Source organism: Oxyura jamaicensis, chromosome 19 (genome assembly GCF_011077185.1).
Source record: "Oxyura jamaicensis isolate SHBP4307 breed ruddy duck chromosome 19, BPBGC_Ojam_1.0, whole genome shotgun sequence".
NCBI lineage: Eukaryota > Metazoa > Chordata > Aves > Anseriformes > Anatidae > Oxyura > Oxyura jamaicensis.
The window spans coordinates 7027410-7045350 of record NC_048911.1 but is presented as its reverse complement, the minus strand read 5'-3'; the positions used below and the strand labels follow the sequence as shown (position 1 = coordinate 7045350).

The window sequence follows — 17941 nt, the reverse complement described above, 5'->3', positions numbered from 1 at the left end:
TGCAACCAGCCATTCAGTCTAGTTTTAGTCTTTCATACTGGATACTTTAATCTCCCTGGATTCTAAATTTATTAGAAAAAGGTCACATTTCTTTGCACTTCATGTATGACTGGGGAAGCTGATTAAAGATTCCAGGCCTTTGTACGAACTCTTGTTTATCAGTAGGATAGGTACAGCATCCACTATAAATAACAGCAGGCCATCTGTGTTTGTACAACTGCCCAAAATTTGCCTCCACTTTTAACTAGTGCCAACTGCAGAGGCTGGAGAGTTGAAACATGTTGACCTAATTTCCTTGTCACCTAAATGTTGGCAGGTGATGATCCTCAGTTGTTTTCAGCAGTGCTCTGTGATCTATGAGCAATTCCTTTATCAACGCAGACTAAACCAGACTTGCCTTTAATCAATGATAGGTCAGCATTTAACTGCTTGATTGTTCTTCTGGAAACATAATATGTGTATCTTCACCACCACAATATGCTTGTTAGTGAGTAAGATGGGAATAGACACTCATGAAAGGTCATGAGAAAGCAGACTTTGTTGTTGTACTGCGAGGAAGGTAATCAGAAGTGTCTCAAACTGCAGTAGTTTGAAAACTAATCTCTGATTAGAATCAGTTACATTTAAAGGTCTTGGGCTTAAAATGTCCCTGAAAATTAATACAGATTCTGTTATAATGTCGAGAGAAATTATACCTGACACACGTGAGCACAGAGACGCCATAAGCTTCAAATTCAAAGAGCCATGTCCTTTTTGGGCATTAGAGCAGTGATTCAACTGCCTTGGAAAGTTACTGCTTCACTACACAGTCCAGGCTGTTCTGGCTGAGCTGCCATCCTTCTGGATGCATGCATTTGAAATCATAATAATGATCATGTGGATACCTTCTAATTTGACTGTAATTTAAACACTGCTTTCTCAGCTCCCTGGCCCTAATTGCAACTCACTGAGACAGCCAGCCACACTCACCACGCAGACTGGAATAACTGCCTGCTGCCAAACAAATGTAAATTAGGAACTGAAACAACTGCTCTGCTGTGCTTTGCAGAATGAGTACTACAGGTAATGGATCACATTCAAAATGGTAGAAGTCCTTGGGTTAGTTTGCATTTTTTATCTTGCCTGTGGGTACATTACAGCAGGACTTATTAGCGCTATACAAAAGAAACCAGGTCAGGTTTAAAAGAACTGCATGGCCCATGCTACAGTTTAGCACACTCAATTTGGAGAGCAAGTCTACCTCAGAGGCTAGAAACAGCAACCGTTGGTGCTGTGATCAATTTTTTCTGTGCAGCGATGGTGTCTGTGCTGAGATCTGCTCAGCCATGTTATCTTGTACTAGCATTTCTGGCTCTTTGCAGCTGAGATTCCACTGGGGCTAGTTGCATGGAGATAGTGATTACTGCCACCAAAATAGGAGGAAGAAAGTCACATTAAAACATGAAAGGGAAAGAAGGGAACCTTTCAAAATGCATAGCAAAAATAGGACTCAGCTTTATATACTACTCTGCCCAGGAGAATCCACCATAACTCTTCTTCCTTGACAGAGCAATAGGAAAATGAAATGTCTTCTGACTGAGAAGTAGACACATTTCTTTCCTCACCCCTGAAATAGCAGCTCGCCACCATCCTCTAAAACATGTCATTGGTGTTGAAATGTGCTCTCTAATTCCATTCTCTTAGAGCTAATGACATTATTAGCATGACATTGTAGAGCACAGCTCATTCATTCTGAGTAGGCATGATGTAAAGACCACTGGAGGAGTGCTGAATGGAATATATAATATATGTAGAGGAGAAACCTGCAAGATCATGGCAACTGTTTACTGTGTAGTAGCCAGCAACTGGCTAACTGAGGCTACTCAAATTAAATACTATACTTTTTGCACAAAGCCCAAGTTTTTGGCAATAGCTTATGCCATTGATTCTTCAGCTTCGACTATGTGCTAGTTTTCTAGTAAATCTAGCTTTTCTTAAATGGGGATGCAGGTGTATTCAGGGGCTGACAGATAGAGATAAGAGCTGCTGAAAACCAAATTTTGGCTTCTGAATTCCATTTCCAGTTCTGTAACTGACTCATTGTATTTTAATTTCCTGTCTATAAACTGCAGCTGAAGTTCGTACTACTTACCTCAGAAAGGCAGTATGGATAGATTATTTTGCGTTTTAATTTATACTTTTGTGAGATTTTTTGATAGAAGGCCTGAAGACGTATAAATTAATGCATCACAATTCATGCAATACAATACATGCAACTACTGTAGTAATGTACACATTTGTTAAGGTCAATCTATATTGGGTTATCTTTGCTGAAATATAGCTGAATAGACAAATCAGCACCAAAAATGTTCTAAAAGTGCTACAGGAAGAGGTAACGACCAGTACTAAAGTCTGTGGTTAACTCCTCCAGAATCATCAAACACCAGCCAGTTATCACGTAAGGTCATTTAGTCTCTAGACAGCCAGCAGCTTACAGGCTATTGAGTTCTGTGTCTAAGTAAGAACTATGAATTTGAAGACAACACAACAGCTATTGCCCTCTAAAATAATGCTAAGTAAGTGCAAAGGGTATCTGGAGTCATAAAGAATCAAAAGAAGGCCATGACCCAGAGAAATACCAAAGTAGAAGCATCATCATATTGAAATTAGGCTGAGAACTGCTTTGCTTACCTTTCCATAATCACAATCTAGGAAGAGATCAGTAAACATTTGCCTCCACATATCACACCTTATGGCTTTCTGGAAGTCAAGAGCACACTGACGGAGATGCTTCAGGATTTCTTGGAACATGTCATTTGAAAATGTTTCAGTGTAGGAATGGACATACTACGGAGAGAAAGCAGTAGTGTAAATCATTAGCTTTGATTATTTTCACAATTTGAACTCTTAAAAATCTATCACATTTAATGAAATATAAAGGAAATTGTTTTGTGGATCAATCTGCTAATGAGATACAAACTTGGTGCATGGGTACTACACTGCTTACTTCGTTCTTTCCTTCAGAAGCAGCAATATTCTCCAGACAAGCCTGGGATGCTGCTGCGCTAGGCACTGCACAAATTAAACAGTTCCTTTCCTGGCCCAGAGACCACTTCCCACTTTCAGTGGTTCAGAGATGCTGGATCAGAATCTCTCCAACAATGCCTAAGGCAGGTTATCTCAGGCAGGATACAAGTTCTCTGTGGTTTTCTGCAATGTTTAGTATTCCTGACTTTACACCCAAGGAGGCCTTTTGAGACATTAGTTTTTGCAGAACTGACAGTCACTCAACTCTCTAATGCCACAAAATGACCATGGCCCACAATTTCAGTGTTTAGAGAACCACTCTGGACACAATAAAAAAAGGAAAGAACTTTTTGAATGTGAGCTTGCTGTCACCTAAGTCCTCTGACACTGGGAATACTACTGACTTGAGATTTATTTTAAGTTCTAGCCTTGGAGACACTTTTAACACTTTGGATTTATAGCCATGTGGTTTTTATGAGCACAAGCAATATGGTTCTAAAAATGTGGTGTGCATGACATAAATAATAATGGCCATCAGAACAAACCACAATCCCAAAGCCTGTGCTGAATTATTATAGCAGGTCTCTGGAGCCAGCCACAGTAATAGGGAGCCTATCCAGTTAAAAGGAAGAATGTACAAAACACAGAATGTTCCCCATTATCCCATTTTTAGAGTAGGGATACCTGACATAAGTGCTAGAGCATCTTGAACTTGTTGAAATGCCACACAGGCCCTAACAAACTGCAATATTAATATACTTGTTATTATTCATGTCTGTATTGCATAATTTCCAAATATATGGGACAAGTGGAGAAGAGAGGAAGAGCTAAAAATCAGCAGCCAATGGCCTGAAGAGTGGCTGGTGGGAAAGAACAACTCCTAATGCAAAGCGTGTTTTTTCTGCATTTCAGCATAAAAAGAAAGGATGTAGGTGGGTTGGAGAGAAGGTGGCAGATCTGGGGCTACATGAATCTACTAGCTTTTCAGAGCTATCGCAGCCTGGAGCCCTGTGACAGATGAACCTTGAAGATGACAGCAGCTGGGAGGGGGCAGGTTGGACAAGCAGCTTGCTATTTTGTGTCATCCTGATGACACACACAAAGGCTTGTATATTAATACTGCTGTCTAACAGCTCCACAGAACATTTTTTAGAAGCGTATGTTCAGCTATGTGGGCAGGAGGAGCTACCGTAGAGTTACAAGCTTTTCTTAGCTGATGTGTGTAAAGCACTCTAGAGTGGAAAGTGCTGCACCCACAATAACCATATATTTATTTATCTTAACCAAGAGAACTTGACACCTATCAGAAAGAAGCTGACACCTCCTTAATGCCATCCAGTGTGAGACCTCAAGGTAGTCTGTAAACACGTAATGATCAATAACAAAGGATGAGCCAGTCTTTGCTTTGTCCTTACTGATCTCACTAGAAATTGAGTAAGCCACATGCACTCATGGAAAACCAGCTCACCTGTAAAGCCTGATTTGGACCCTACAAAAGTATTTCCCTTGGTGTCAAAAGCTTTGTGTCAGACTGCTGGATGTTCCACATTATAGTACAAAACCTGTGAAATAAACCATTAAGGACCGGTCTCTGGGATCTAAATGGTTTTTAATATAAAAGACCTGACCAGCTTGTCAGCAAGGATGCAAAAATACAAGAAGCAGCCACTCTTTAGCATTTCCAGGAAAACAAAACAAAACAAAACAAACAAAAAAGCCACCAGCATGCACCAGTGTGAGGCCTCTCTACTGAGTTTCCAACAGCCTTTAAGTAACCAAAAGCTGCATTAAATTCAAGGAAGGAAAAAAAAAAGCCATTTAATTTTAAGGAACATTAAAAAACAATGCCTTCTACATGTGAAAAGACCTAGACGAGTGTGGAGAAAGATCATCTCTTTTTCTGGTTTTGGTGGATGATGCAAACTGATGACCAAAGGTAAATTGTAGCTGAGGATTAGAAACAGCACCGTCCTCAGAATGAGGTCTATGATTAGGGAAGAGTTTCCCAAGGGAAGTGATGAAAGCCTCATCACTCGATTCAATTAAAACCAGGCTGGAAAAAGCATTAGAGAATATATTCTGAGAACAATGTTGCACTGGCTGGTAAGTCAGACAGCATGACTGTCCATGTCTTTCATATTTCTGATCTCTGTTCTCACATTTTTAATTGAGTTAAAATAGAGTGCACAAAATATATTTCAAAACATTTTTTCTAGTGTTACTGTATTATGAATTCATTCCGTGCTTATACACATACCACAGAGTTATGGACTGCTTCATTTCAGTGACTACAGCAATTCTCTGGGCTCCCGTTATCCACAACAGTTTCCCTAATTAAATGCAGTTATTCTGAGCTTAAAGTAAAAACAAAACAAAACAAAACAAAAACAAACAAACAAACAAACAAAAACTCATTTCATACTTAAAAAAGCCTTCAACAAGTTATTATAAAAATGCATCTTTGTGCAAAATACTGAACGTGTGAGTCTCCTGAGAGGGAAGAAGGCACAAAAATCACACACGGCTGCTTGAAATTAGTCTCCGCACAGCTGCTTTATTCTCTGTTTTTAATTATTGTAACTGCACCCACTATACCGCTGCAGTTGAGGGTCTGTCACTATTTCTATTCCAAACATCCCTTTTCACAGGTTTAATAACCCCGCCATAAAATTTAGCTCTGTCATAGGTAGAAATGGATGGTGAGGTCTTGGCCTGGAGAGCTTTTCAGTGATGTAGTTTGAACTGACATGGTTGTTCTCAAATTGATGAAGAGTAAGGAGGTGAAACTTCCAATTGCTTTTCTTGATTTTGGTGAGACACACTTCTGATGTTTCTCATTGACAGCTTTTGATTTTAAAACTGCCTTTTTTATTCATCCTGGTTACTCTTCACAGACATTTTTGACATTTCTTACTGTCTGGTTATGGTTCATGCCAGTAACAGTTCAGGGCAAAAATGAAAGCATTGTGACAGTGGAGAATGGATACAGAATATGAAATGTCCTAATGCGACCAGTTACCTGGGGTGCTGGAGAAAACAGAAGCCCTTCACTTACTCATCTTAGCTGTCCACAGGGGAATGGTACTACTTTGTGATAAATATCACCCTCTTAAACAGATACTCTTATTTCATTTCTCACCTCTGTAAATTCATCAACGTTTACTTTTTTTTCCAGTGTGTCTACGATTTCCAGCTTCCTGTCATAGATGGCTAGTAAAAAAGGAAGAGATACTGGTTTAGAAGGCAAGCAGCCATGGTTTAGCATATTGCATACATTTTTTGGCATGTTTCATGTTACATTTACTTCCTTTTCATGTTGGATTACATTTATTTGAGGCTACCTTACACAACTGCTGAAAATTACAAGGATCTCAAGCATCTGGCTGTATAAAGGCTGATTCTTACTGAGAATATTTCTCTTGTTGAGAACCCACACTTACCTATTCAGAACTGTATGGTCATATTTATTCTTGATATATACTCGTGAAAATAGCAATGATTTTAACAGCAGTTACCACTAATTATGTGAGGGAAGAAATTATTTTTGATTTAGCAGATAAAACTGCCTGAAAATTCTGGGGACATCACTTGTGCCTTGCAAGAGTGGACTCTGAAAACCGCAGTAATTTTTCCAATAAACTCTAGGAAACATTTTACTGATTATCCTATTCAAAGCTACCTGTTGGTCAGTTTCTTGACCACTGTAAAGGAATGGAGAAGATGCACCAAATGTCTGCACAGATTTCTTAATGAGGTCTTTGAGCACAGATATACTATTTCTGTTGGGATCATCTTTCTGTTCTTTATTCTACAATACATCAGGAATAATGAGAAATTTCCCCATAGAATGCACTTATCTCTTGTTGCTTAAGACATTCCTAAACTGCACAATATCTCTACCAAACCATGAAACAAAGCTTAATGTTCCAGTAATATATATTGAATGCTACTAAATTAAATTCACTGAGAAATGGAGCAGCATATTAGTGAAATCTGATGTGAAGCATCTCCAGAACTGTGGAGCAAGCACCCAGACAGAAACCTCCATACGAGTTTCACATCCCAGGAATTTTTCATACTCAAGAACTCCAGAACCACAGCCACCACACCAGGAGTGTAAATGCTGTGTTTGGCATTCACACGATGTGCTACCAACACAGGATGATTACTCGGAGGGACATATCTGTAATACAGAAAGGTCTGAGCAAGGGCAAGCTCTACACAGAGGTTACTTCAGCAGCAGGCCAAAATACCCTCTGGAGGTGCCCTGATTATTATCCCATCTCCCAGCAAATGCAGATTTGTTATTATTGATGATCATTACATGCTATCTATGTAAAGGGCTGGCAGCAGGTTGAATGTTGCCACTTCACTGTCCCTGGCTCTATCCATCCAATTATCATTATTCAAAGAGGTCAAGTGTGAGCTATAAAATGGGCAGGAATTATGGAAATCCCTTCTGTGCTGAGTGCTTTGATACAGAGGCCCTTGTGTTGTGACTGGGACTGGCAAAGAGAATGGCTAGACAAGATGTGCTATTTAGTGGAATGCTAGGCAAATGTCATCTGTTTCCATTAAACCATAAAAGGTAACAACTCTGTCAGACTGATTTTTTTGATCGTACCTTTCCTCCTGACCTCCCAGTATGCCAAGCTGTCCATGGGATTTCCAAGACCTCCCATGAAACAGGGTACACCATGGGACAGGGCAGCTGAAGGAGGTTGTTACGCTGACTCTCAAAAATAGTGATAAGCACATGACAATGTCTGGCTAATGCAGGATATAAGTGGAAAGGGCCTGTAGGTGATCTTTCTATCTCTTTGGAAGATTTTTTTTTTAACTTCTCTTGTACTTTTCAAGATCACCATGTGGTGGTTCAGTCTCTTTCCAACCTGTCTCAAGATTTTTGATTAATATACTACCTGGTGTAACTACCCTTACAGATTCTTTGTCAATTATCAAATTCATTCATTGTTTGCTCAGTTTGCATTAGAATTCAAGCCACAGAAATAAAACTAAAGAAGAAAGACACATCAAAAATTTACCTTCTCTCGCATCCATGGGAGCAGAAGCAATGACATCCAGGAAAGACCTCAGTGCACTCTGAATCTACAAATCAAGGTAACAGTCAAAGGCCTGTTTCATGCAGACAAATACTAAAGTAAATCGTGCTGAATAACCAGTCATGTGGGACACTTGTTACCACAAACAAGTAGGTCCTGTTAAATGTAGACTCTGTCTATGACATGCTCTATGTAACCATAGGACAATTTCCTAGGGGACTTGTGTGAGTTTTAAGAAAGATGCGCTGTCAATTTCTGTGAGTCTTGGGGCTAGAAAGAAGATTTAACTGGGGCCATAGGCGAGCAAGACTGGCTGCCCCAGATCTTCTAAGGGGACTCTGAAGGATAACCAGCTGCACAGAGGGACATCCAGAGATAAGGTATGTATCCAGCAACCTCGGGAGTGTCCGGGTACCTCGTGATCCATTTAACTTCCCACACAGACCTCTGTGGAGAACACACTGTACGCCTTCCACATGCTCAGGAGGAGTCAGCTTGGTGAAGCTGTGGTAGACACCAACCTGCACCCTGATCCTAGGGGATGTCAGAGCTGTTACCCACCCTTCTGCTCCATTGCTGCCATTGCAGGGCAGACTGCCCAGATTTCCTTTTCCTCCTGTCTGGAACAACCATAGCAGTGTGTTAACAAGAATCAACCCTAGTTACCAGTGCAACTGGTATTCTGCCACTGATATCCACTGTCCACTCTTTGAACTGAATTGCCAGTGCCTCCTTTCTCATTTCTTTCTGCTCAGACTTCATATTTTCCACTTGTTCCCTTTCCTTACGTTTGGTCTTTGCCTCAGCCTTCATCCTGGCCAGCCTGTAGGACATAGGCATATGACTTAGAACAATACCAACATAAACCAGCTTTAGTATGCTAGATCCAGCTTCTCCTAAAGAACAAAAGGAAAGGAAATAACTTACTGAAACTCTTGTCCTTTTAGCAAAAGCACACTTTTCTCCAAAGCTGTACTTGATATTTGGGGCACAAAATTACTAGTGTTGCTACTGAACTAGAGAGCAGTGATCTGTGTTTTCAGAGAGCAGCTCCGAGATGAAAATATTTATATCCTGACATATATAATTTCCCGAAATCTAGTGCAACCTTGAATCTGAAGAAATAACTTCTGAGTATCAGATATGTGCTTGTGGAAAAAGCCCCTTGTAGAGTACACGGTTGACATTTAGGGGAAAATGATCTGTACAGCTCTTCTAGTTTGTGTAGTTTCAACAGTGATAAATTTTACCGTCAATGCTTGCAGACATTTATAACGGCATTAATCATATATTGTATGGATGTCTTTCAATTTTCTTTCAATTTTAGCAGAAACAGAGGTGCCTAATTTTGCCTCATGTCATTTACCAACAAAATTGCATCAGCATGCATTTGTCTCAGTGCCTAAGCACCATTTCACACAAGCACTTCACTGGCAGAGAACAATGTTCAATGAAATTTCTGCAGTGAGGGTAACTCCTCACTGCAAAACGAAACATGTTTCTTCAGGAAGACACCCGGTTAACTCCCACACAAGGATGGGTGACTCAGACTGAAGGACTACCAGCCCTGGACAAAATTGTCTCTGCTTCAGGTATCAATCTATTTAGATCAGGAATTTCTCCCATCTGTTCTCCCTCATTCCTTGTCTCCCACTCAGGCTGTAGTTAAGGACAGGCTGGAGGAAGCCTGAGAAAGGATTGGTAAGCTTTAAACACGAATCTGCGGTGAAATCCTGCCTTTGCTGAAGGTAATGCCAGGGCTTCCAGGAGTTTCACTGGGGCCAGAATTTCCCTCTTCATTTTTCTGGTACTTATGTGAGAGATTTTGAGCCCAGACTGACATTTTTCTTTTAACGTTTTCTTTCTGTTTGGGAAGCCAGTGACTCTTGTTAGGAGTTTCAGGGCTTCATGGAGTCAGTAAAATCCTCTGTGCTGCTCTCGTTTGAAAATCCTATGCAAATTCCACAACACAGCCATCACAAATATGTAAATCCTGAGCTACTGAGAATGCAAATCCCACGACGCTACTACCAGCCAATATGCCAACCCTGCTACAGCTAGGGCTACATAAACCCCCTTGGCAGCACAGCCTGCAAAGAGACTGATTTGTAGAACCCTTCCTGTGCAGCAATTCTGGAGCTTCCATAGCTACAGAGAACCTGTCTCCAAATGCCAACATGAACTTAACAAGATAAGCCAAGACATGTCACGGGTAGCCAAGACTTCACATTCCATAGGAAAATCTAACCTCTCCAGAAATAAGCTCAGATTCACAATGAAAAACAAACAAACAAACAAACAAAACAAAACTTTTGAAGATCTTTTACCAGCTCTGGTTATGCTGTTGTATGTCCATTTATGAAGACAAGACAAAAAGCTGGGCTATCTCACACTGACCATGATCAGTCAGTTACATTTATTTCTATCTGTGGGGAAAAAGGGGGTAAGTGACTGCACAAAATTCACTTACCATACTGCTTCATTTGAAATCATACAGGGCATATTCCTATGAGCTATAATTGATGTGGACTAGAAACATAGGGAGACAAACTCAGAGGTAGAGAGAGATATTTAACATATTATTTTATAACCTATGAGATAAGATGAGGGGAAATGGCCTCAGGTTGCTCCAGGAGAGGTTTAGGTTGGATAGTAGGAGAAATTTCTTTACTGAAAGGGTTGTGAAGCACTGGAATAGGCTGCCTAGGAAAGTGGTTGAGTCACCATCCCTGGAGGTCTTCAAGAAATGTGCAGATGTAGAACTTAGTAGCATGGCTTAGTGGTGGACTTGTCAGTACTGGGTTAAAGGTTGGACCAGATGATCCTAGAGGCCTTTTCCAACCGGAATGATTCTGTGATTCATTATAATGCTGGTACATCAATTATCTTCATTTAGAGTCTATGAATAAGTCACGTCAACATTTTATTTCCCTAATTCCTCACACTGAAACCTTGAAACCAATTTTCAAGCTGTATGTAGTATTCATGCAAATAGACGAGACAGCCATTCGTATAGGAGTCATCACCCTACAGACACAGCTAGAGAGTGGCCTACTAGTAATGGGGAACTTTGATATCATTCACAGTCATCTCTGGGTCATCTACAAACACAAATGCTCACTTCTGTATTTTTCTGAATAAAGCAATTAAAATGACAGCAGCATTGTCCACCTGATGCACTCACTTTTTAATGTGAGCATATTGTAAGATGCCATACAACCCTCTTTCGATATCCATTAATATTATACTAAACCAAGCAGCCCAGACTACACCCCACAAGTAAGCAACATAATAAAATACAAAACACTTTCTACTTTAAAGGGAAAAAAGGATCTGAAATGAAAACCTGCAGTAAAAACCCTATGAGAGTTTCAATCATATGCCAGCTACCATGCCATGTGACAATATTGCTCTTGGTCACGCAAAATCATCTTGAAGGAGAAAAAGAGGTCGCCTTTATTAAGTTTGGAAGAATATGGAGGAAATGGTGTGAAGAGTCCTTCGACCTTTGATACCAACACCACACCTAAAGAGCTCCTGTTGCTAACCCAGACTGGTTTGCAAGTAGTTTGCATTTCACATATGTAGTTAAGATAGGGTCTGAATTGGAATTACACACTCATGAAGGGCAGAATATAGCCTTAAACAAGAATGACTACTGCTTCATTGTGTGTGGCATTCCGGGGATTGCCCTGCTTCTCAAGTTTTAAGAAGGAGGCAATTACCATCTCTGGCACTGCACTGCACAAAGTTCATTTTGTTTGACACTTTGCCAACTGGACTGCAGCCGTGCCATGCCTTTTGTAAAACACAGACCAAGACCCAGCTCTAATCTTGTGACCAGCCACACTTTCAACTCTCTCACCTCTCTGGTGCTGTGTCTGCCATTTCAGTTTTCAACTCCTCTGTGACCATCTTCATTCCTCTCAGGTAGGGGCCTGGCTTTGTAGAAATATCATACTGAGGGTTATGTCTCATCAGATATTCTCCAAGAAAAGTAATGGGGTCAAATTTGGTTGGTTCTTTGTCTGGTACAAGCATTTTCTTTCTTTCCACTTGCATTAACAGCTTTTCCACTCCTGGGATTAATGTAGGAAGGAGTTTGTCAAGCAAATAGGTGCGAGTATCCAGTGACTCCTTCTCATCACTGAACCACTCTTTGCATAGCCAGTCACAGGGTTCTCTCTTTTTTACCTTTTCTTCATTTGCTTTTTGTGCCTGAATCATCTTCACCTTTTTCTCCTGCAGATTCAGAGACCTCTGCTGTACCTTTTCATAAAAGCACTCTTTCCACGGAGCACAATTACTGCGACATGGCAGCTCGTCACTCCCTTGATTTCTCTTCATTTCTGTGGCAGTCGTATTCTTATCTACAAGTCTGGGATGTTTTAGACCTGCAGTTTGGGCTGCTTCTTCTGGCTGAGCAGCCATTTGTCAATGACTGTGACAAAGAACAAAAGAACTATGTTATATAATGCCAAAAGATGCAGCAGTGGCCTAACCGATGCCACAGGAAGAAAGTTCATAGCTAGGAATTAACCAATATTATTTTTCTATGTGCCTATTTTATTCTCTTACTGCTGCTTTGTACTCTTAAACAAGTACAGCCCCTTTACTTCAAAGATTAGTAAATGATTTATAAAGATTAATTATGTATCACAACAGTCCTTGGAGACAGAGCAACTACATAACTATGATCCTCTTTTATGGGAGAAAAAAAAAGAGACACGGTAGAGAACTGATTAATTCCAGGTCACTTAGAGAGCCAGAAACCAAGTGGTGAACAGTGCTCAGAAGTCTTGTCCCCCAGTTCACACCACTGGATTCCTCTTACCCCTAATATCATTATTTCTGTTTAGGGCCCTTTACATGCTGCGAGAAGCTCCAGTGGATATGAGACAGAGGAAGCAAGCCATGGAAAATACCAGATACGTGGGAGCAAGATTTCTCTATCTCCACACCACCTTCTGCTCTCCTCATTTTCCACTTACTCTTCAGGGTTTCTGCAGCTGTGAAAAATCTGGAGGAAGACTGTACCATAGGCTACTCAATTTCAACTTTTGCAACTGCTTTTCTTCTGGATATTTTGTTAATATACCAGGACACAAATATATGGGTCAGCAGAGTTCCTACAGAAAGGGAAACTACACTATGAACTCTGAAACTGAATTGTCCACAAACACATAATTTGTAGATTATTCTGTAAAAGACCTACAGAGAGTTGCTGAGATCTCCCTTTAGTTTCCCAGGCTACATGGTTTTCTTCTCAAATGTTAATACTGTGAAATACCAGGAAGAAACAGAATTGCTCATGACACAATTTAAAAACTATTGCTATACGTCTCCATACGTAACTGTCTGCATCTATATGGAACTTACACAGATGTAATGGAGCAGAATGTGAGCAGAACCCACTTGATTTAGTGCATGAAAAATCACCAGCATGCTGTGAAAAAAAACAGCTCAGTGCTAAACAACAGCAAGGGAACGGTGACAATAATAGAGCCTGACTAAGGGCCTTCCAAATCAAAGATCAAACTCTGCTCTGAACTTGCTGCCACACTATTCTTTTCCAGCTCTTATTTAAAAGTGCTTTTCACTAAGGCCTTCCAGTATCCATAGAAATAACATTGCTTTTGCTATGTTCTGCTATTCATATTTAAGCATTTGTGGCTGTTCTGAAGAGAGTTTAGCCTTCTAGAGACCGTGTAAATGTGAACTAAAGCCCTCCAGGAACACAAACGTAATTGCTAATACGATGACCTTCTGGTTCATCACCATTGTTTGAATCCAAATGTTGCTCAGATAGGTAGGAAGCTGTCCAGCACTGAATTTCTCTGTCTGTTTTCTAGATGGGATTGCTGGCATCTTCTGGTAATTTGTTTGTAATAAGTATTACCTGCTGGGAAGTGAGATGTGTTTAGGGATCAAGCTGCCTGCATGACTCAAACGGTGTTGTAAGAATGGTGGCTGGTTTTGCCACCGAAGGACATGAACTGTACAGTTTAGATTTATAATGGTAGAAAAAGAAACCTGTCAACCCTGTCAAATTGTTCCTTGCTTAGGTGAGTTTCTTTCAATAAGCTTTAGAATCAGACTCTTTCTGGTTCAAAGCAGGCTGTTCAACAAACGTTCTGGTCACATTCCAAATCAACTTTTTTTTTTTTTTTTGGTGCCAAAATAAACTATTCTTGCAGATTCAAATACTCTTGTTATTTTTGAACATCCTTTCTGAAACCTTTCTGCAGTTTCTGTGCAACGCTAAAGTGACAATTGCACTCTGCTTTAGGAGGTGGCTTGTTCTGAATGATGATGAACATATTTTCTACACTGCTCTGAACTATTTGTTAAGAAGATTTTTGAGGATTAGCATATGTTTATGAAGTGCCTCTGTCTCTGAACAACAACAGAAAAACCGAAGTGCTACTGCTCTATCTTAATTCCACGGGATTGGCTCATCTCCAAGAATGGAAGCAGGGCACACAGAACTATGACGACTACTTTCATGTGGAGCAGATAAATCAGGCTACCAGGGTGTGGAAGAGCATACACACAGCACATAACTGCTAACATAAACAACAAAGGGGTGCTAGAATCAGGCCCTAAAACTTGGAATTTATCAATGATTGCAGGGACAAACCTCCAGTTTGTGTAAGACAACTTCAGCTCATAAATTTCAATGCTGATTTACAACTGTTGAGAATTTGGCCCATAATATATAGAGCTCTCAAGTTCTAGGATGTTCCCAAGTGGAGGCTCGATTGTCCAAATAAAAGTAAGCACAGTGCACAGACACAACCTTTAGGAACACCCAGGAAATTTGAAATGTGATATTAAGTTTCCTGTAAGTCTTTGTTCAAGCTGAAGGCAAGATGAGCTTTTCATTATTTAGTAGGATGCCACTTTCCTGGCTCCTTTTCTATGAGAGAAATATTCTTGCTGTAAACCCTGCAGGTACAAAACGATTATCTCTCTGCCTTCTGTACAAAAACCCAAATCTGCTCATAAATAACATTTTTATGGTTTCATTGTTATTCTGTTAGAGCATGCTGAGGGGTGGGATAGGGCCAGGAAAGACTAAAATTTGTCTAGGAAAAAATTTTGGAGATGTTGGAGTTCCGAAGTCCTTTCAAAAACAGAGTCCAATCTCTTTGATCCTCTATTGCTCAGGAATAGCTTTGCCTTTCCCTGAAGTTCTTCACAGAGCATGTTTATCTCACCAATCACAAGGAGCCTCATACCCTTTTCATATCTGATTTTCTTTTCAATTAAAAATTAAAATTAAACAAAAGCTTTCTCTTTTGCTTTCTGACGCTCTAAAGAACTGTTTTTCTTACCTTTGGAGCAGGTATCAAAATAGATCTTATTCCTCCTGCTTTCAGAGTGGCTTTGCAAATGAATAGGAATTTAATATATGCCCATCTGTTCTCAGGCATTAAAAATCTTAAAGTGAATTAGGGATTTCTCAGACCTGCTGCAGAGCCGGGCTGTGAGTTTTACTCCTCTCTGTGTTTGCAGTTGCTAAGCAATAATCCCAAAGGTTGCTACGTCTCATCCCCGACTCAGAATTGCCGTAGGTTGTCTTTTGGCTTTGGCAGGCCAACACACTCTTCTGTGCTGAACTTAGCTCATTGTGTCATGTGCCTGAAAATAAAATAAAGACTTTGAATAGCAACAGGCAACATTAAGGGCACCAATAGTCAGAGGGAATCCACAGGTGCCCAGTGATAGAAGGTTTACCTCCAGGTTCAAGTCTTAAACTGTTGAAAGTCTCTTATGAGCTAAACTGAGGATGGTATTAACCAGATGGGAGAATCTAAGAGAGAAAAAAACCAAAACACACATGAATTACAAACTCAATTTAAACAGATATTTTCAGGTTCTCTTTTTGTAAAGAACTGTACTACTTTGAAGCAGCCTAGTGGGAAGTCATGTACAGCACCAAAAAGGGGGAAGTTTATAATGCCATTTTGTTAGACCGCCTTTAAACCAGAATCTAAAGGAATTTAATGAATCACCTTTAATAATTTCTTTTGTATTCGTGAAGAATATGCAACACAGGGGAAGGAGAAAGAGAAAATAACGTCTAGGAACAGCCGTTCTGCACTCGTTTATATACCCACGTAATCAGGTGTCTGTTCAGTGATTTCATTCGTGTCATGCAGGATTTCCAACAGAGAAATTTATGGCAATTTCTGCCAGGAAATGAGGTTTATCTAATGCTATTTCTTTTGCTGTATTTTACATTGGAAGAAGCTTGATCTTTGGATTATTTACCAGCATGAAAACTCTGAGCTGTGACTTCATGGTATCGTCCATGGAACAGCTGCACTGGTCCCTATCCTCTAGTAAGAGTATTAGTCTCCATTTTATGGGGCAGCTGAACATGTTACAAAACATAACAAGGAGGTTTAATACAAATAACAGATTTTATATTTTTTTTCCAAAATCTGATGCAGTTACTGGCAGAGTCACATTTCTTGTCCAGTTTGGGAAGTAGAGTTTTAATTTCAGAATCCCAAATGCCATCCTCTCGTATTTTCACCAAGTCATTCATTATTTGATACAGAACCAACAGTACTAAAGTAAATATTATTTAATTTGTAAAACCCTCTGGAACTGGAAATAGCTGTAAGTGACATGCACCCAGCGTCCCAACATGAACTGAGTAAAATATCTAAGCTGCACTTAAAAAAATATACTTAGTTTTGTTCCTAAAACCTGCCATGGAAGCTAGAAAGTACACATGCTGTGAACAGACTCTTTACACAGGTGGGACTTTGCTCAGAAATGACAATAACGATTGTACTTTAGAGGACAGTCAAAAGGCTCAATTTTTATTTTCTTTTTATGCTTTCTTCCCCACTATAGAAATTCCTGGTGTTTGTACTCAGGAACATTTATTTTCCTCTGTCCACCTGTGCATATTTCAGAAACGTTTGTATGGCTGCAACTTCTATAGACACCTTTGGCCATCTGTGCCAAGCATCTCGCTGAAAAAAAGTTTCTTCTGGACACTCTCAGATATCAGCGGAATGCCAAGCCTGCACCTGCGGACACTACAATAAAGACTTGATTTTTGAATCAGTATTTGCTTGCAGAGAGGAAACTAAGCACAAAAAAAATCAACTTTCATGTGGAAAATACTGTAATAAATTATAATTCCTTTGCTATTATCATTTGAACAAAAGAAGGAAATATGCTTATTACAGTGTATTTCCAAAGTGCGGTCAAATAGAGCATTGATTATGTCAATAAAATGAAGCAGAAAATTGATGCACAGGAATAATTTAAAATGAAGCTTTAAACTGAACTGTGCATTTTTATTTTTTTTTCCAAAAAGCTTGTGCATTTTTTATATATTTTTTTCAGGTTGCATGTGATTACAACCTGTTATCTCTTCTCTTAGGTGGGCTTGACTTTCCCCCTTTGCAGTTCAGAATTTTGTTGCTATTATCATCAACTTACATGTCTCTTTTTTTTTGGAGCGGGGTATGGCACATCAATTAAAAAATACTCTCCCTTTTCTTACAGGGATTTTTTTAACCTCCAGACAAGCGCATGCAAATAGAATTTGCAAGGAGGGACCTGAGTGGTTCTGTTTTTATTTTTCTGGAAATGGAATCCTGTGGGTTAAGCAAACCTTTAATCGCACCCTATTTAACTTGGCTGCTATCTCTTCATGTTTTTGCTAAGCAAAGTGTATCCTTTTATTATGCCATCAAATACTTGCACTGTTGTCAAAATAATGGACTGAATATGTCATCACAGATGTTTTGCTGGAATTGCCTCTTCTATCTTTTTTTTTTGTTTGTTTTTCTGTTTAAGATACATTTTGGAAGCATTCTGTTGCCTGTTGCAGCTGATGCCAA

General features: G+C 39.7%; 1 protein-coding gene across 1 annotated transcript in view; it reads right to left on the bottom strand.

Moving 5' to 3' along the window:
• Positions 1–17941, bottom strand: part of EFCAB5 (EF-hand calcium binding domain 5) — a 38583-nt gene that overhangs the window by 18508 nt on the left and 2134 nt on the right. Inside the window, exons 2-8 of the mRNA XM_035343133.1 lie at positions 15810–15885; positions 15407–15713; positions 11935–12510; positions 8736–8892; positions 8052–8115; positions 6146–6216; positions 2671–2826 (exon numbers count right to left, since the gene is read on the bottom strand). Coding sequence (XP_035199024.1) covers positions 2671–2826; positions 6146–6216; positions 8052–8115; positions 8736–8892; positions 11935–12500 — 1014 coding nt within the window. The 5' untranslated portion in view covers positions 12501–12510; positions 15407–15713; positions 15810–15885. The remainder of the gene's footprint in view (positions 1–2670; positions 2827–6145; positions 6217–8051; positions 8116–8735; positions 8893–11934; positions 12511–15406; positions 15714–15809; positions 15886–17941) is intronic.